This window comes from Narcine bancroftii, chromosome 3, assembly GCF_036971445.1.
Source record: "Narcine bancroftii isolate sNarBan1 chromosome 3, sNarBan1.hap1, whole genome shotgun sequence".
NCBI classification, from domain to species: Eukaryota; Metazoa; Chordata; class Chondrichthyes; order Torpediniformes; family Narcinidae; genus Narcine; species Narcine bancroftii.
In genome coordinates, this window is record NC_091471.1 from 269,975,469 (window position 1) to 269,996,307 (window position 20,839).

General features: G+C 39.6%; 2 protein-coding genes across 3 annotated transcripts in view; one reads left to right on the plus strand and one right to left on the minus strand.

The window, feature by feature from the left end:
• apc2 (APC regulator of WNT signaling pathway 2) overlaps positions 1-20,839 on the plus strand; it is a 112,677-nt gene that overhangs the window by 82,853 nt on the left and 8,985 nt on the right. Inside the window, exons 7-13 of the mRNA XM_069928108.1 lie at positions 7,648-7,728; positions 8,363-8,741; positions 9,386-9,481; positions 11,640-11,779; positions 13,228-13,305; positions 15,932-16,048; positions 19,734-19,948. Coding sequence (XP_069784209.1) covers positions 7,648-7,728; positions 8,363-8,741; positions 9,386-9,481; positions 11,640-11,779; positions 13,228-13,305; positions 15,932-16,048; positions 19,734-19,948 — 1,106 coding nt within the window. The remainder of the gene's footprint in view (positions 1-7,647; positions 7,729-8,362; positions 8,742-9,385; positions 9,482-11,639; positions 11,780-13,227; positions 13,306-15,931; positions 16,049-19,733; positions 19,949-20,839) is intronic.
• The window catches only part of c3h19orf25 (chromosome 3 C19orf25 homolog), a 31,078-nt gene continuing 21,081 nt past the window's right edge, over positions 10,843-20,839 (minus strand). Inside the window, exons 2-3 of one of the 2 annotated variants that reach the window (XM_069928107.1) lie at positions 13,233-13,282; positions 10,843-11,509 (exon numbers count right to left, since the gene is read on the minus strand). In XM_069928107.1, the coding sequence (XP_069784208.1) occupies positions 11,324-11,509; positions 13,233-13,282 (236 nt within the window). In that variant the 3' untranslated portion in view covers positions 10,843-11,323. The remainder of the gene's footprint in view (positions 11,510-13,232; positions 13,283-20,839) is intronic. The other variant, XM_069928105.1, reaches the window with a different exon arrangement.

Here is a 20,839-nt window from a genome sequence, read left to right on the forward strand (position 1 = left end):
CAGGATTAGTGTAAATGGGAAGTTGATGGTTGGCGTGGACGAGGTTGAAGTTTATTAGGATTTCAGATTTATTGTCAGAATACAAACGTGAGATCACATGCAACCCTGAGATCCTTTATCCTGTGGTCATGGCAGAATAACCATTAGTGTAACAAAAAATAGACTGTACACCACGTAAAGCATGGAAACAAACAAAGAACTGGAAACAAACTGATTGCACAAGTACAACCTGACAAAACAGCATTCTCCAGTCATTAGTGCAAAACAAGCAGACATAACACACGTACAGACAAATATACATATATAAAAATTAATTTTGTGAATATGAGAGTCTTGGATGGTTAGTGAGAGCATTTCCATTGGTCATTCAGCATCCTCACTGCCGGTGGGAAGAAGCTGGTGGTGTTGGCTCTGACTCTCCTGCAACCCTTTCCTGATGAGAGCAGCTGGAAGATGCAGGATGGTCGCGGTCCTCAATGATTTTGTGATTTGGGAGTGAGAGGCTGGGGGTGGGAGGAAGAGAGACCCCAGTGATCCTCTCTGCCATTCTTATAATCCTGTGGATTGATCTCGACACCAAACGTACTGCACTGACCCTCTCAATAAAGCTCCTATAGAAGGCTGACGTGATGGCGGCTGGTAGCTTTGCCTGCGTCAACTTTCTCCGGAAGTGGAGTCACTGTTGTGCCTTCCTGACAAGTAAGGAGATGTGTGTCCACGTTAGGTCACTTGTCAAGTGGACTCCAAGGAACTTGATGTGGAGGCCCTGTTTCCCTGCAGTATCTCTCTAATATTCTATTACTGACAATTTGGAATAGACTAAAATAGCTCTTCTCAAGCTGGCAAATTGAGAAAGGACCGAAATACCCAACAGATAAACATGTTGCATAATTTTTTAAAATCTTTGGTATTTGTCATGTAAACTAATGATTTCTCTGTTCTTGCATTTTCCTTTTTCTGAATTAAACATTGATCCATTTGAAATGACAAGTTGGGAAGAGAAAAAAAAATTTGTACAAAAATTACTATAAGATAAAAATTGATACAAAATTCATTTAAATTGGGTATTTTTAAATGCTTATTTGTTATTTTCTATAAACAGCTTTGCTTATTGTGTTTTTAATGTTAAATAATAATACTCATAAAACATGCCTTGGGGTGTTTCATATGATAATGAACCTTATTTTTTCTTCATTGAGCCTTTGAATAACAATGAGGTTTTTTATGGAATGAACAATAACCTAACAGTCCTGCGTGACATTCTTCTTTTGTATCATTGAATTTTATTGCCTGCTCCAAGTCTTTTTAAAGCTAAGGACTCTCTGTGACAACTTGGAATAAGTGCCCCAGAACATCAAGACTGCAGTTTAAGTGTCCCAGTAATAATAAACTGCAATGTAGGCTCCGGGCTATGTCTTAGATCAGTGGCTCTCAACCTTTTTTCTTCCACTCACATACTAAGAAATACCTTACTAACCACAGAGCGCCTATGGATCTGTTGTCAAGGGTTTTCTGTGGTTAGGAAGGGATAACTAAAGGTGGTGTGTGAGTGGGGGGGGAGAAAGGGTTGAGAACCTCTGATATGGGGGTATTTATTTTCTGTAGGGTTACAACTAATGCTAGTTTTTTTTTTTTTTTTTTTTTTTTTTTTTTTTTTTAAATTTTTTATTTTTCACACCATAAATCACAATAGCCATGATATACACTTTTTCTTTTCCACACATTTACAGTGACTTTTTCTCCCTCCCCCCTCCCTCCTCCCAAGCCACCCCCCCATCCCTCCCCCCTCTCATCCATTTTAGTTATACAATCTAGGTTGCATTAATTCAGTTAGACAATGTTGTCATTCAACAAAAATACACCAGAAATTCTACTGAGTCCATTTTTTTCTTCTCTTCTCCTTCCATCAACTTAGGTAATGTTTGTTCCCGGTAGGTTTTCGCTATTGTATTTAATGTAAGGCTCCCATACTTGTTCGAATATTTCAATATTATTTCTTAAACTATATGTTATTTTTTCTAATGGAATACATTTATTCATTTCTATATACCATTGTTGTATTTTCAAATTATCTTCCAATTTCCAGGTTGACATAATACATTTTTTTGCTACAGCTAGGGCTATCTTAACAAATCTTTTTTGTGCATCCTCCAAGTCAATTCCAAATTCTTTATTTTTTATGTTACTTAGGAGAAAGATCTCTGGATTCTTTGGTATATTGTTTTCTGTTATTTTATTTAATATCTGATTGAGATCATCCCAAAATTTTTCTACTCTCTCACATGTCCAGATTGCATGAATTGTTGTTCCCCTTTCTTTTTTACATCGAAAACATCTATCAGATACTGTTGGGTCCCATTTATTTAACTTTTGCGGTGTAATGTATAGTCTGTGTAACCAATTATATTGTATCATACGCAGCCTCGTATTTATTGTATTTCTCATCGTTCCAGAGCATAACTTCTCCCATGTTTCCTTTTTTATCTTTATATTTAAATCTTGTTCCCATTTTTGTTTAGTTTTACCATTTGTTTCCTCATTTTCCTTTTCTTGCAGTTTAATATACATATTTTTTATAAATCTTTTGATTAACATTGTATCTGTAATCACATATTCAAGGTTACTTCCCTCTGGTAAACTCAAGTTGCTTCCTAATTTATCTTTCAAGTAGGATCTCAGTTGGTAATATGCCAGCGCTGTATCTCCCGTTATATTGTACTTATCTCTCATTTGTTCAAAGGATAAGAATCTACTTCCTGAAAAACAATTTTCTATTCTTTTAATCCCTTTTTTTTCCCATTTTCTAAAGGCAAGGTTGTCTATTGTAAAAGGGAGTAGCTTATTTTGCGTCAATATTAGTTTTGGTATTTGGTAATTTATTTTATTTCTTTCTACATGTATCTTCTTCCATATATTGAGGAGATGGTGTAATACTGGAGAAGTTCTATGTTGTACCAATTTTTCGTCCCATTTATATAATATGTGTTCAGGTATCTTTTCCCCTATTTTATCTAATTCTAGTCTCGTCCAGTCTGGTTTTTCCCTTGTTTGATAAAAATCTGATAGGTACCTTAATTGTGCGGCTCTATAATAATTTTTGAAGTTTGGCAATTGTAAGCCTCCTTGTTTATACCATTCTGTTAATTTGTCTAGTGCTATCCTCGGTTTCCCCCCTCTCCATAAAAATCTCCTTATTATTTTCTTTAACTCTTTGAAGAATTTTTCTGTCAGTTGTATTGGCAATGCCTGAAATAAGTATAGTATCCTTGGAAAAATGTTCATTTTAATACAGTTTATCCTTCCTATCAGTGTTAGTGGTAGCTCTTTCCAATGCTCTAAATCGTCCTGTAGTTTTTTCATTAGTGGATTGTAATTGAGTTTATATAATTGGCCTAGATTTTTGTTTATTTGCACACCTAGGTATCTTATTGCCTGCGTTTGCCATCTGAATGGGGATTCCTCCTTAAATTTTGAGAAATCCGCGTTATTCATAGGCATTGCTTCACTTTTATTTACGTTTATCTTGTATCCCGACACTTCTCCATATTCCTTCAATTTCTTATATAGTTCTTTTATTGATAGTTCTGGTTCTGTTAAGTACACTATCACATCATCCGCAAACAGACTGATTTTATATTCCCTGTCTTTTATTTTTATTCCTTTTATATTATTATCTCTTCTTATCGATTCTGCTAGTGGTTCTATAGCTAGCGCAAACAATAATGGTGATAGTGGGCATCCCTGCCGCGTTGACCTGCTTAAGTTAAATTGCTTTGATACATGTCCATTTACTGTCACTTTCGCTAACGGTCCCTTATATAATGCTTTAATCCAATTAATATACTTCTCCGGTAAACTGAATTTTTGCAATACTTTGAACAAGTAATTCCATTCTACTCTGTCGAAGGCCTTCTCTGCGTCTAAAGCAACTGCTACTGCCGGTGCTTTATTTCCTTCTACTGCATGAATTAAGTTAATAAATTTACAAATATTGTCTGTTGTGCGTCTTTTTTTGATAAATCCAGTTTGGTCTAAATTTACCATTTTCGGTACCTGTTCTGCTAATCTGTTCGCTAATAGTTTAGCTATTATCTTATAATCTGTGTTTAGCAAAGATATTGGTCTATATGACGCTGGTGAGAGTGGATCTTTCCCTTGTTTTAGTATCACTGTAATTATTGCTGTTTTACATGAATCTGGTAAGTTTTGTGTCTCATCAATCTGGTTGATTACATCCAGGAGGGGCGGTATTATTAGGTCTTTAAATGTTTTGTAGAATTCTATTGGGAGTCCATCCTCTCCTGGTGTCTTATTATTTGGTAAATTTTTTATTATCTCTTGTATTTCTACTGTTCCAAATGGTTCTGTTAATTTATTTTGTTCCTCTATTTGTAGTTTTGGTAGTTCAATTTTAGTCAAAAATTCATCTATTTTCCCTTCTTTCCCTTCGTTTTCGGTTCGGTATAATTGTTCATAGAATTCTCTGAAGTTTTCCTTAATTTCTTTTGGATTATATGTAATTTGTTTGTCTTTTTTCCTTGTTGCCAATACCGTTTTCTTAGTTTGCTATGTCTTAAGCTGCCATGCTAGGATTTTGTGTGTTTTTTCCCCTAGTTCATAATATTTCTGTTTTGTCTTCATTATATTCTTCTCCACCTTATATGTTTGTAATGTTTCATATTTTATTTTTTTATCCGCCAATTCTCTTCTTTTGGTTGTATCTTCCTTTATTGCTAATTTTTTTTCTATGTTTATTATTTCCCTTTCCAACTGCTCTGTTTCCTGATTATAGTCCTTCTTCATCTTGGTTGCATAACTTATTATTTGCCCTCTAATGAATGCTTTCATTGCGTCCCATAGTATAAACTTATCTTCCACTGATTCCGTATTTACTTCAAAGTACATTTTTAATTGTTTTTCAATAAATTCTCTAAAATCCTGTCTTTTAAGTAGCATGGGGTTTAATCTCCATCTATACGTTCTTGGAGGGATGTCTTCTAGCTCTATTGCCAATAACAGGGGTGAGTGGTCCGATAATAGTCTAGCTTTATATTCCGTTTTCCTAACTCTCCCTTGTATGTGGGCTGATAACAGGAATAGGTCTATCCTTGAGTATGTTTTATGTCTAGTCGAGTAGTATGAGTATTCCTTTTCTTTTGGGTTTTGTTTCCTCCATATGTCCACAAGTTTCATTTCTTGCATTGATTTAATTATAAATTTGGTTACTTTGTTCTTCCTGTTAATTTTTTTCCCCGTTTTATCCATATTTGGATCCAAATTCAGATTGAAATCCCCTCCTATTAGTATGTTCCCTTGCGTATTAGCTACCTTCAAAAAGATATCTTGCATAAACTTTTGATCTTCTTCGTTAGGTGAATATATATTAAGTAGATTCCAAAGCTCTGAATATATCTGACATTTTATCATAACATATCTCCCTGCTGGATCTATTATTTCCTCTTCTATTTTAAATGGCACATTTTTGCTAATTAATATAGCCACTCCTCTTGCTTTTGAATTATACGATGCTGCTGTTACATGTCCTACCCAATCTCTCTTTAATTTCTTGTGCTCCAATTCAGTTAAATGTGTTTCTTGGACAAATGCTATATCTATTTTTTCCTTTTTCAGTAAATTTAGTAGTTTCTTCCTTTTAATTTGGTTATGTATTCCATTAATATTTAGAGTCATATAGTTCAGCGTAGCCATTTTATATTTTGTTTATCTTCTCTTTCCGTTTTTCCATCATTACCTTTCAACTAATGCTAGTTCATGCAATTCTCTGATCAACCAATACATTTAATATTTTTTTTTCCCCATTGTAGAGACAGGCAGGATTATCTCCTCCCTGTCTAGTGCACCATAATTTTTATAACTGTTTGCTTTGATGTGTTAGACAGAGTTAAAAATACTCGGCAGGCCCACATTCTTCCTCTTTATTCCTGTAACTCATCATCTTGCTTCCCACTTGCTCTTGACACCCAATGCGATGCAAATAGTAAGGTGGCTTGAGTCACCGTCCCGAATGGATTCAAAACCTAACTCTTGACAATGTTCTCGGCAGTAAATCTGAGTCCTAAAGCTTACCAGCATGGAAACTGGCCCTTTCGCCTAACTCATCCATGCCAAGCTGTCTGAGCTAGTCCCACTTGCCTCTGCTTGGCCCTTATCCCTCTAATCCTTTGAACAGTTGGACAGGTGTGTGATGAACAAACTTCAGATTTATTGTCAGAGTACATACACAACGTCACATACAACCCTGAGATTCTTTTTCCTGTGGGCCAGGCAGAATTACCACTTATTGGTAGGGAAAAAATCTGTACTCAAGAAGATACGGATACATGTAAACAAATAAATAAACGTAAACCAACTGTGCAATACAGAGAGAAAAAAGAACAGTAAAGTGCACGAGTCCTTAAATGAATCCTTGATTGAGTTTGTTATTGAGGAGTCTGATGATGGGGGAGGTGTAGAAATATCTTTCAAATGTCATAACTGCACCTGTCTCTACCACTTCCTGGGACAGCTTGTTCCATATACACACTTTCGGCCCTTGCTATTTTAGTGATGGTATTAGCTTGTGTGGTTAACATAGACTGAAAAAAAATCTATGGAGGATTTTAACAATGAGTGAGTCAGCGGTGTGTAATGAGAGCACGGAGGGATATTACACAGCCTGCATTCAAATTGTCAGTGCATGCTCCTATTGGACAAATTTGTGGGGTAATTTGAGGAAGTGAATGGCATTGATCATATAAGAGTGAGGACAAGCTATAGCACTGGTGACCAAAGTTGAATATCTCCTCCAGCATCTCCAAAGGTGCAGGAGCCCATTCATAGTGCACAGCAGACTCAGTCTATGAACTATGCACTTGAACCTTTGACCCCAGACTCAGAAGCAAGCCCACTGTGCCATACATCGGCTCAAAATGATAATCCCCCTCAATTGTATTAGCAGGCAAAGTGATTAAAGGACATTGTTGTTTATTGATAGCTTGGGTACATTTCCGATAATGTGGCTGAACCATCAAAGTTTGCAGATTAGGGCAAGTCAGAAAGCAAGGGAATTTCTGTAGGAGATGCATGATTTTCTTTTGGATAATAACTTCTGTGCAAGAACCATGGAGGTTCTAGGATGTTTCATTTTAACTACATTTTTACTGGATTTATGCTAGTTAATGAGAAGAACTCCAGTGTAAACTCAATACCTAGGTCTCCCAATTATAAATGTTCTTGTGTCTCCTACATTATGTCAATGTACGTGCCTGACAAGGCAAGTGTTTATTTCATGGTTCTTTTGTCCAGAGATGGGGATGGAGATGGATATGGAGGGGGATGGAGAGAGAGTGAAGGGGAGAGGGAGGAGGAGGGGAGGGAAGAGAGATGGAGAAAAGGGAGGGAGGGATGGTTTGTGCTCACAATAGTCCATCTTGCCTGGGAGATTTATCAATTTCAAGAAAATGTCTAATGCAAGTATAAATTAAAACCCTGGGAGAAAGCTTGAAATGCAATTTGGACATTTAATATTTTGAGGAACTGTAAAGAGCAAACAAGTTGATATACATCAATTACACTTGGTGGCTTTGAATAGAGAATAGTTTCTGCATAATCATTTCTAAAATTGACAATTATTTCCTCTTCATTAAGGGACGTGGAAAATCAAATGATCAGGACACAGAGAGCATAATGAATAATTTACCTCAAGGACTGAACAACTTGGGCAGTAAGGTGAGTACTTAAAAGGCTGGAATCAGAGCTGAGTAAATTGACTACTTAAAGATTAAGAATAGTTATGAGGCATGGTTCTTCACTTAACTAACGCTTCAACTGCAGGTGTTCAAGGGAAGGAGAAGGGGAATGGAGAGATGGATATGGAGAGAGTGGGGGGGTGGAGAGATGGGATGGAGAGATGGCAGGATGGAGGAGATTGGAGATGGATATGGGAGGGTGGAGAGAGAGTGAAGGGGAGAGGGGAGGGAAGAGAGATGAAAAGAGAGAGGGGAGGATGTAGAAGGGAAAGGCAGAGAAGCAAAGGGAAGGAGAGAGAGAGAAAAAGTGAGGCAAAGGGAAATGAGAATTAAATAATAAAAGGAGGGGGAAGGGAAAATGAAAGAGGAAGAGAGAGATTCCAAGTCCATAAACTTAAGCCATTCTTGAGGTTTAATCGTTGATCTTTGTCACTTTTCTTTTTGTGGGACCTCATTATTCATAAATTGTCTGCTGCATTTCCCACATTCACTGTATATAAAGGACTTTGTGGTGAGTGCATAGGATTAACAGAGTGCATTCAAGTATTGCGGTGAAATGGAAGCAGCTGAGCTGATACAAGGTGATTAAAAGCTTGATGCATTTCCCTGTACAGGTGGAGATGGTGTTCTGGCTCCTTTCCATGCTGGCCACCCGTGACAAGGATGATATGTCACGGACGTTGCTCGCCATGTCCAGCTCCCAGGACAGTTGTGTCGCCATGCGCAAGTCCGGCTGCCTCCCTCTTCTGATTCAGCTCCTGCACGACAGTGAGCGAGACACGGGACCATCCAGGAATTCCGGTGGTGACAAGGAGGCTCGAGCCCGGGCCAGCGCCGCACTCCACAACATTGTGTACTCCCAGCCTGACGAGGGGCAGGCCAAGAGAGAAATGCGAGTCTTGCACGTGCTGGAGCAGGTGCGCTTGTACTGCGAGACCTGCTGGGAATGGCTGGACTCCAACAGACCAGGCAATGGCTCTGAATCTAACAACTGTAAGTATATAAAATATCAAACAGAGAGCAGAACAAGAACTTAACCATTCAATGAGATCACAGCTGATCTGACCGTGGACTTGGCTCCACTTACTCATTGATTCCCTGTAACCCTCAACTCCCTAACTATTGAAATGCAACTTGGTGATTAAATGGTCTTAAAAACACACAGTAAATGGTAGAGGAACTCAACTGGACTCACGGCGTCCATAGGAGGAATATATTATCAAAGTTTTGGGCCTAAGCCCTTCTTCAAGGTGTAGTGAACTTGGATTCACTAGGAGTGAACTGGGATTCACTAGGAGTGTCCTGTACTGACGACTGGTCCTGCCTCCCAGCTCCTCCCCCGGGGGCTTATATATAACTCTGGTTTCCCACCTAAACCCTGAACCCCTCTGAAGCCTGTTCATGAACCCTACCTGTTTTGTAAGCTAATAAAAGCATTAGTTCTTCCTCCAGTCGAGTATGAGCTTATATCTATGCTACACAAGGTACAAGCAAAAATCAGGCAGGTGTTGGAATTAAAGACTAGGGGGAGAGAAAGGGGGAAGAATGGGAGGGGAGGAGTCCAGACCAATGGACAAAAGATGTAAACTGGATATTTTGGTCTTATGGTTAATGGTGTTGCCTTTTTGCCTTTGCAGTGCCATTACCCATGGAACCTCAGATCTGCCAGGCAATGTGTGCAATAATGAAGCTGTCCTTTGATGAAGAGTACCGACGTGCGATGAACGAGCTTGGCAAGTTGCAACCATTACCTTTTCATTTCTTTCTCAGTTACTCCCTCTCTACTCTCTTTGAGATAAGGTGAAGGATCCACCTTGGTGATCTAGTTTCTATAGAACGTTTCAAAGGGGCTAACTCTTCGGAATGGAAAGCAAATAAATTAGAAGCCAATTACACAGTGAGCATGCTAAGCGTTCATTTGGGAACAGTGCAAAGAAATTTAACTCTTTAGATTATCTTTATCTGTAGAATAGATTCCCAGCTAGACCAGATGCAATTGTTTTGAACCTTTGACATCTAAGACACCCACTCTGGAGGATTTGAGTAGGGGGTGGTTACTTGGACAAACTATCCTGAGGATAGGAAGGATCAATTTTCTTTAGTAAGTGGACCAATATGTAATTGGGTTGGGCAAGGGGGACACAAATTTTCACTAATTGGTAAAAAGGGGTAGAGAAATGTAGAAGATCAGGGTGAAATGAAAACACATGACGTTGGAGAAACTCAGCAGATCAAATAATGTATGTAGCAAAGGTAAAAATATAGAACCGACGTTTTGGGCTAGAGCCCTTCATCCAGGTATGGAAAAGTGTCAGCAGGTGTCTCAGAACATAAGAGTAAGCGGGGGAGGGGTGGAGGTGATGGGTGTATAGGGGGGGGGAGGAGATAGCAGCAATCAAGGGGAGGAGGGATGGCTGGGTGGGTGGATGGAGGAGAACTGGAAAGGGGGGAAGGGGAAGAGGAGAGCAGAAGCCGGAAAATGTTAATACTATCTGTCTGGAGAATGCCCAGATGGAAAATCAGGTGTTGTTCCTCCAATCTGCGGGTGGTCTTGGTGGGACAGTACGTAAGGCCGAGGACAGACATGTGAGCATGGGAGTGTGACACAGAACAAATGGTGGCTACTGGGAAGTCTCTGTCGCTGTTGTGGATGGAGCAAAGGTGCTGAACGAAACAATCTCTCAGTCTGCGCCCAGTCTTTCCAAAGTAGGGAAGGCCACCAAGGGAGCACTGGATGCAGCAAATCAGTTCTGTGGATGCACAAGTGAAGTGTTGCTTCCCTTGAAAGGCCTGTTTGGGGCCCCGGACCGTGGTGAGTGGGTAGGTGTGGACACAAGTGGTGCACCTCCTGTGGCCACAGGGGAAGGTTCTGGCGGAGATTGGTGGGGAGGGATGAGTGCATGAGCGAGCCACAAAGGGAAAGAGCAGTCCTATGGAAGGCAGAGACAGGAGGAGAGGGGAAGATGTGTCTGGTAGTGGGATCCTGATGTAAATGCCGGACATTTCGGAGGATGAAGTAGTGGGTATATTTTTACCTTTGCTATATAAAGGACACTCTTTGACCTACTGAGTTTCTCCAGCATTGTGTCTTGACTTCAACCATGATGTCTACAATCTTCATGTTTTACTAAAGAATAAAGGTGATCTGAAACTCACTTTTTAAGATTTTTTTTATTGTCATGTAATAAAATTGAAAAAGTGATATTACACAAACTTTGCTTTAGCCCTCTGTAGGGCAGACAAAGATTCGATTAGCAAAAATTGCCCACAACCCCTTTACAGTCAGGGAAAGGGAAACAAGAGATAGTCGTCCCAGAGACATTGAGTGTCCATGGATTTGCCATCAGTGCTTCCACAGCGTCCGCAGCCACACAGCCTTCAGTCCTAAGCATCGATGACCCAAGCTCTAGGTCCAAATCTCTGACACCATCGGGTAGCCTCCAGCACCCTTGGCACCCTCTCACATGCTGGTCCCGATACCTTGAACCCCTTCACCCAGTCTCCAGCAATCCACAGCCTGGTGCAAGTCCCGTGTCCACACTCACCTGCAGCTTGCCTGGGTTCCTTGCCTCGAGTCACACCAACAGCCTGCCGCCGTCAACCTCAGAGCCCTTTGCTGGTCCACTGCCATGGTCACTGTCCTGTAGGTTGTCTCCTCTGCTTCTCTTTCTTAAACAGAGGGTGGTCTCCCTGCTTTCTGGTGCCCTTTGCCAGTCCTCTGCTTCCCCTGAGTTTGCAACCCCTCGAGGATCTAGCAGGTTCTGGATTGGTATCATAATTAGTTGAAAATAATCATTGTTTAATCAACAGTTAAATTTAACATAGAGCAAGGAGAGCAGATAAAAGGCTGAGATGTCTTTTAGCCATTTATTTATTTCTCCTTGGATACAGGAGGTTTGCAGGCGGTAGCAGAGCTACTTCAAGTTGACTGCGACATGTATGGAGCCACCAGTGACCCTCTGAATTCAGCCCTACGTCGGTACGCAGGGATGGCCCTGACCAACCTCACCTTTGGAGATGTGGTCAACAAGGTGTGTACCTTGTCCAGGTATACCAGCTGACAATGTACTGGCCAAGATGAAAAGGGAAGGATTTGTTAGGCAAGCTTTGGTACAAGGATCACAGGTGCCGCTCCACCCATACTCTCTATGAGTGGGAAATTGGGGAGGGGTGGTTGGGAAAGAAGTAGCCTGCTCTCAGATAGAATGAGCTAAAGCTCTTTTCCATTACAAACAGAACACGTGTTCATTTGGTCACCTGGTCTCCTTATTCTGTATGCAATTTTGGTGAGTTTTTCACAACCTTTTCTGTTTTTATTTCGGATTTTCAAAATCTTTTATTTGTTGGTTAAATTACTGCACAAGCAGTTCAAGATAATCCTGATAGGAATGTCCTGTTCCTATCACTGAAGCCATGATGGTTAAATCCATTTAATAAAATTAAATTGAATGAAGAATTGATATCAATAACCATGAAACCACTGGATTGTCATAAATATACAAGAGTGAATATTTTAAAGAGTATCAAATCAACTTTTCTCATCTTGTGAGATGTCAGGTTGACAGCAAAGGAGTAGATTTTAACTAATATTTGGAAGCCTTTCAGCTCAAGGCTAGTCGTGAACGAGTATTCATTCACCTTTCCAGCAAATGAATGAATTTAAAAAAAAATCCAGTGTGTTTATCATGGAGGTTGAGGCTTTCTGGGGAAGTTCTCAGTGCGGTTCATATTTTTTGGAGGGGGGGGGGTTCCTTTTTTTAAAAAAAATACAATGTCATCTTAGAGATTAATTTAAAAAAATACGAATCAGATACTATCAACTTTATGTAAGCTAATTTAATTAACAGGATATTTTCTTCAAAGATCTTTCAATTTTGAGTGGATTTGTGTGTGACAGGACAATTTGTCTTAACCAATCTGTTGAGGCATAATAATTAAATTCCATTTATTCTAAATAATTGATGATCTAAACTAAGCTCATCTGTTTAGTGAAACATAATCTTTTAGGTCAAGGGCAAACTATTTTCTTCCAGAACAGCTAATGATTCGTAACATACACACAAACACTTGTCAAGAGGGAACAGTTGATCTGAACAGTAATTAGGCTTCCCCCTTTGCTTTCCCTTTTTATTCCCAGCTTCTTGAACAAATTGACACTGCCTGATATTTTGACCTTGAATTGGGCACCTAAGTGATCATACACCTCATGAATACCAACTAACTAAGCATTCTGGGCTAGTCCCATTTGCCTGAATTTAGTCCATATCTTAAGCCCATGATATCCATATATCTGCCTTCTAAATGCTGTTATGGTCCCCACTTCTGGAACCATAATGGACTATAAAAGAGCCATTTGCGGGTATAAATTCTCGAACAGCCCATTCGTCTTGGTCAGAAAAATCTTGAAACAGAGTATGTTTGCTTGATAAATAAAATGTGCTTTCTTATTAAGTGTTCAGATTCTGGTTTCCTTTTGCAGGCTACCTTGTGCTCCAGGAAAGGCTGCATGCAGAGTATCGTGGCGCAGTTAGAATCTGAAAGTGAAGACATACATCAGGTTAGATATGAATCATTTAGTTCGATAGCCTAGGATAAGATACTGCAATGGTCTTAACCGCACATACAAAAACCTTTCATTCATACATGATATAATTATCAGAGAGTTGCAGACTGACACACCCTACCATCTACCACATCCACCTCTACTAATCTTGTTTCTAATCTTTAATCTAGCTCCTTACCCTCTTTGCCTTGAAAATCCAAGTGCAAAAAAAATATAATATCAATACTAGTTTCCCACCATTTGGACTTGGACATTTCCTTTGATGGCACACAAAACTGTAAACTGCATACAAACTGGGAAAAAGGGTTCGTATCTTCGACTGCGCCCCGTTCTCGCTGTTGAGGTTCGGTGTTTGAGCAGCTTGGATTTAATAATAATTTTGGATTTTTAAACATCCTCGCAGACAGGTTGCATTTCCTTTCAGCTGTTTCCTTTTAGGCTATGCTGCTCTGCACATCCAGACATGTGAATGTTGCATGATTAGTTGGATCATCAATAATTTTCTGGTCGCTGGGCTAGTCATTCACAACAAGGGTTGTGATTGATCATATCTATTTGTGGGGTTTTGGAAATGTAAAACTGGAAATGGGAGTTTCTTTTGCGGAGCAAAAGAGATGAAATGTATAACACTAACACCTAAAGGATCTCGGTAAAATCTGCTGCCCAAATACCCCAATTAACATACAACCGAGCACATTGGAAAGATGGGAGGAAGCCAGAGGAAACCCATGAAGACATAGGGAGAATGACAAACCTGTCTAGTAAAAACACAAAGCTGGAGAAAATCAGCAGGTCAAACAGTGTCATTTATATAGCAAACATAAAGATAATTAACTGACATTTTGGGCTTGAGCCCTTCATCAAGGTGTGAAAAATTGTTTGCAAGCAAGGGGAGAAGGGAAGGCTGGGTGAATAGAAAGGGAAGGGGGTAGAGAGTTGAGGGTAAGAAGACAGGGGGAAAGGAAAGGAAGGGTAAAGGAGAACAGATTAGGAGAAACTGGAGAAGTCGATGTTAATATCATCCAGCTGGAGAGAGCCCAGATGAAAAATCAGGTGCTGTTCCTCCAATTTATGGGTGGTCTTGGTGGGATAGTACACGAGGCCATGAACAGACACGTGAGTATGAGTGGGATGCAGAACTGAAAAGGTTGGCCTCTGGGAGGTCCCTGTCACTGGTGCGGACCAAGCTCAGCGAAGTGATTAGCCAGTCTTCACCCAGTTTCTTCGATGTAGAGAATGCCACAAAGGGAGCACTGGATGCAGTAAAATAAAACATGCGGATATGCATTTGAAAGGTGAGGGAGGAGTTGCGCAAGTGTGGCACCTCCTACGGCCCGGGTGGCATTAACATCGACTTCTCTGCTCTTCTTTTTCCCTGTTTTCTTTCTCTCAACTCTCCATCCCTCTCTATTCACTGAGCTATCCTTCCTCCCCCTTCTTGCTGCCGTGCCCTCCCTCCCTTCTTTATCTATTACTTCTTGCCTTTGAGACCATGCTCTTCCCCCACACCTCCTCTCTCCCCCCCCCCACCCATTACTTTTTCTGACATTTTTCTATATCTTGATGAAGGTCTCAACCCTGAAACATTGGTTCTGTATCTTTATCTTTGCTATATAAAGTACACTGTTTGACCTGCTGAGTTTCTCCAGCATAGTGTTTTTACTTTAACCACAATGTCTGCAGTCTTTCATGTTTTACTTCAGGGCCTGTATATTTCCTGTCAAAAGCTAATGCAGATTTGACCACTGGGAAGGTCAGTGCTTAAAGAACCTGATAACAGCCATGATATGGAGAGTGAGGGGAAATGTAGGGGAGAGGGAGATCTCCTGTGTGCCTGAGCACTGCCTCATGTCCATTTGACCTGGTCAGCTCTTAGCTTGTGCCAAGCAGCTGTGAAGTGGTGCTTGGCCAATGAACTAGTGATTGCAGATGGCAGTTAAGGCTGTGATCAGGAATTAGTTTGCTTAAAGCTGACCATTGGAATATCAGGCTGTCAGAATCAGGTATCAGTGTCACAGTGCAGAGTTTTTAATTTTAGATCCCTGCACTAGTTCCTAAGGATATGAATAGTGAAGGTTGCAGGCACGTCTGCTCCACATTTTGCCAGCAGTGGAAGAACCATGTGACTTGTGATGTCATCACTGAAGTTGGGCAAAAGTTAAGTGAATAAAACATATTTAGTGCCATAGCATGGACATGATTTCACCCAAAAATAAATGCGAGCAATCAACACTAGATAAAACTTTAAATCTTTAATTGTATAAATGGGTCTAATTTCCAAGATATGAATTGTAGTTAGAATGATCTTAAAATGTTGCTATTATTGGAATCAGCCATTTTAAAAATAAATCTTTAGGAACACATTTAGTTTTACACATTTGCCTTTATCTGCAGTAGAAATCAGCATTAAGAACTGTGTTATTTATACATTAAATCATTATTGAGTAAGCTTATGTTAGATAGACATGTGTCACCCTGATATTCTAACCAAAGTTGAACATTAGTTAGTCTGAGGTTCAAACAAGCAGCAAATTAATTTGCAATTTTGAGGGTAATTTGTCAGGCTCCACTTTACTGGATATGCTTTTGCTTAACGTGTGACCTCCACATCACTCTCCAGGTTGTGGCGAGTATTCTGAGGAACCTTTCGTGGAGAGCAGATGTCAATAGCAAGAGGATCTTGCGGGAAGTAGCAAGCGTCAGTGCACTGATGCAGTGTGCTCTAAAAGCTAAAAAGGTAGGTTCTCAATTAACGATCTCATCATTCATTGGTGGCCTGAGACTCCAGGAAAGATAATGTTGGGAAGAGGTGTCCTTCCCACCACTGTGAAGAGCAGAGAGGATCCATTTCATGGGAGTGAGATTTCACAAAGAATGATTTTGTCTTCATGATTTAGATACACAGTTAGATTTTACTTTCATTTACACCTCATTAAATTTGTCAATTTTAGATGACCAACCTTTCCAGTTTCTTTGTGAACAGACAAGTTCTCATGAAAAATTAGTAACCCAAGACTTTAATTGTTTCTTCTCCAAACAGCAATCAGTTTTTAATTCAGATTTCCAGCATCGAAGGGCTTTTCTTTCTCCAATGTCTATTTTACATTTTCAGTATTTTTCTTTCACTCTTTTCTCTCCTTTTTCTATCTCCTTCAGGGAGACAGATTAATAACAAACCATCATCTGCCTTTTTAACCAGATGGCAGTAACATTGACCTCCTGGTTTCCATTAGCCCTCTCCCCTTCTCCTACCCTTATGTCTTCATTTCTCCAGTTCTTTTTCCCTCTCCCATCCTCCAGCTCTACATTCACAAAGCTGACCCTCCCCCAATCAATTCTTACTGTTCTTCTCCTGTCCTCCTCATCATTCAGGAGCCTTGCTGTTGGGCATGGGCAATCATGTCTTTCCATCCATCACGATCTCTAACCCTCCAAATTGTAGTTGTTGCCTCCCCTGTTCTACTTCAGTGAAGACTTCATCTTTGAGCTGAGACCTTAGTCAATATTGAGTTCATGATTATACAAAGGAAAAATACTGAGGTGGTTTCCAGTTGCTGCCTTCAATTTAATTGTCCACACTGGACGGGTAACCCTGGCCATTGATCAGCAGATTCATCTGCCCAGCTTTCAAGTTTTACAACTATAAATTACATTTTGTAGAATCTGCTTGGAAAAACCATCTACCATCTGCAATCCTTGCCCAAGGGAGGCCTGTAGGCTTTCGGTCAGAAGGAGTGCCTCACACCTCCTTTTGCTGAGCAATTGCTCAGTTCTCTTGTTCATGTCCAATTATGTTGGCGTGTGCTCCTCCCCCTGCCCTTTCTTCCCTGCTTCCCCAACCTTTTTATTCAGGCTCCTGCTTTTCGCACATACCTTGAAGAAGGGCTCAGGCCCAATACGTTGATTATATATCTTTACCTCTTATGGATTCTCCATGAACTGCTGAGTTCCTCCAGCAATTTTGTGTTTTTTTTTTCCCCCACAATCACTGCATCTGCAGACTTGTGTATTTCACATCAGCTTCTCCCAGCTGATGAATTCCATTTGTTGTCTCCAACCCTTCCCTTCTCTGCAATTAAAACATGTTTGATTGACAATTTTTCTCCATTATGATGAAAGGCCATTGATCTGAAACACTAATTCTATGTCTTTTTCCACAGATGCTGCCTGACCTACTGATTATTTGCAGCAATTTCTGATTTTAATTCTGACTTCCAACATGTTGAGTTTTTTTCCCCCCTTTACAACTAAAATTCACTCACTCAATTATTCTTCGACATAACCCAAGAAGTTCTATAACTTGTTATCTAGAAGTCTCCCATTTTAGCCTCACTTTTTGTCAGAGTGAAACTAATATGAGAAACTTCTAACATAAAGAAGGATATAAAATGAGTATTCTTGATGAAGGACTCAAGCCCGAAACATTGGTTATGTATCTTTATCTTTGCTAAATAAAGTACCCTGTTTCACCTGCTTTGGGTTTTTATATAAAATGAATCATTTATTTCCATACTGTGAAATATTTTCTTTGGAAATCCTTCTGAGGGTAAAAAATTGATCTGGGCATATGTATAACAGCAACATTGTTCACAATCTAAAACAAATGTGTTTTATTTACTGCTTTATTTTTATACTCGTATTTATTGTTGAATTGCAATGCTTCCACGAGTTTGACAGCAGGTGATTTTGCCAAATACTTTTAATTTCATCTAGTTGAATCAGCCTAGAGATGCAAAGCTGAGGTTGCAATCCATTAGCGAGCATGTGTAATTACAGTGGGGTTCATTCACATTGACATTAAATGTGGACTTTAATTTTATAATGGAAATTGTTAATTCTTGAACAAAATTTAGTGACAAGTGACATAGACACGAAACTGCTTTAATACATTCTGGTGTGAATGGTGGTAATTTGACCCCTTTCATCCAACTCCAGGGTGGCGCTCTATTTTTAGCAAGCATACTGTAAGGAATGGAGGACTCAGACACTTTTGTTTCCCCAGGACACTTTTATTGCACACAAGCTTGGTGGAAGGTCCATCACCCCGGTAGAGGATCTAGGAACTCTCTAAACTGCAAAGACAGGGGTTTAAGTTCTCCAAAGCTATCTGGCATTAACCAATCTCAAAACAGTCACCTTGTTGGCAGCAAGCATGATCCTATCAGCATTAACCTATGCTATGTGGACCTATGTCCCCCTCCCCTCGGATATTTTTAGTTTTAATTTCCCTAATTCCTGGAAATCCATCAAGTCCAGTTGTGGTGGTTTCCAAGCACTGCACATTCCAGAGCCTCTTGCTGTCCTTGGTCAGGGCTAATGAAATTTCAGATTGCTGTCATTGCCAGGCAGCACACATCATAGGCCCCCTTCACTGTCCATTAATTATTTGCAAATGTCCCAGCATTAGCATTTACCAAGTTGTATTTATGTCTTAATATTTTGGTTAATTAATGTGTTAATATATTTGACATATTAATCAACAACATTCTAAACCAGAAAAACCCTTACTTCCACATTGGGAAGATAACGTAGCATGGGGACTATGTTGCCTGGTCTGAAGCAAATCAATAATTACTAGAAGTCTTGGCGTTTAATGTGCTAATATAGTATGCAGTTGCAATGCAAAATAAACTGTTATATTGCAAATGAGTAAAATTTAATCGGATTGAGGCTGCATTTCCATTCTACCTCAAGAACCAAAGCAGCATTCTGGGCTTTGAAGCAGTTCTGTTCTGTTCGACGTTTAAAGTTGCACAAGGTTGATTTTAAACTTGGTATAAACTGTTGGATTAAGGAAATTCTTTACAATTGTCACATCGTATGGATTAAATAGGATAGTAAATTAGATTTAGAATCTTTAAATCTAAAGCAGTGGTTCTCAATCTTTTCTTTCCACCCACATATCACTTTAACTAATCCCTATGCCATTAGGTGCACTGTGATTAGAAAGGGAAGGTTGAGAATCACTGCTCTAGACCCAAATGTCACTGAAATATTTTGCTTGACAAAAATGGTCATTGGTCCATTTCCTTTAGAGTTTTGAAACTGTGCACATAACAATTCAATTAGGTATGATTAAAACAGTGGTTTTCAAACTTTTTCTTTCCACCCACATTCCAGCTTAAGCCATCCCTTGCTAATCACAGAGCACCTATGCCACAGTTTGAATTGAACATAATGGTAAATACATGAATAAGAAAATGTGGAAAAATAAACTCATGGCTATTATCAGGAGAAAGTTCACATGAGAAATTAATGTTTGAGAAGTCCAGGAAGCATAATAAAGAGAGGATCTTAGATTTTTCCAGAAATATTTTGGGTGGTATGACAATGGAACAGGATGTTTGAGCTATGGAGAGTTGAATGTCAGTGTATTCTATGATCTTTTGAATTCACATTTTGAATGTTGTGTTTCTCTCAAGGAATCCACACTCAAGAGCTTGCTGAGTGCCCTTTGGAATCTGTCAGCTCACAGCACAGAGAATAAAATAGCAATCTGTTCTGTGGAAGGGGCACTGATCTTCCTCGTGGGTACCCTGACCTATAAATGTCAGAGCAACTCACTTGCCATTATCGAGAGCGGTGGGGGCATTCTGCGAAATGTTTCCAGTCTCATTGCAACGAATGAAGAGTACAGGTAAAATCTTGTTAAACATGGAAATCAAGGCTTTGTGCATCAATTACTCACGCTGTCTGAATAGGTTGACCACATTCTCATCTCTGAGTCAGAGGCTTGTGAGTTCAAGCTGCCTTCCAGCACAACCATTTTGGCTATACAATCTTATACAATCCTGTGCTGTACCTGAGGTCCTATATTTGAATAGTTTATGAGATAGGGACCCTTTGTCCACTCTTCTGAAGAGCAGCAAGGGTCTTATCTACTATTAGATTGGATAACTAAGATCTTTCTTTCTTCCTGAACGGGTTTGGTGTATTTTATGGATTTTGAGCTGCTGATTATAAAAATCACCTTAAAATTTTCCTATGATGTATCATTTGTTAGATGTTACCAATTTTGGGGATTTTCTATCATATTTTAAGTCTACTAGTATATTGCCCACAAAGCAAGCAGTTTTGGTTAGTCCAGGAATGCTTGATCATGCACTCAGGTGTAGATGCTATGCAAATGTTATCTTAGGCTTGGACGTGCTTAGTCATGATAGATGAACTCAGGCTATAAAAGCAGCTCACATATACAGATACTGTGCATTACATTAACCTAGATTGAATGCATGTTGATACACATGTTCTTCAGGCAATAGCACAGTGAGTGTTCTTAACAATAGCATTTATTGTCACCAGGAAGATTCAATGCAGCAGAAATGTCTCGGTAACGTTGCAACAGCTGCAATACGTTCTGTTATGTTTGTGGCAAGTATTTGCTTAAGGCTCAAAGACGGAGCATGACTGTACTTCTTAATGAAGCCAATGAGCTCTATTTCGGTTATTAAATTGGTGACCAAGACAAACCTTGGGCTCCTCACATTTGTGTATTACCTGAGAGTTTGGCTTAGAGGTACATGATGCG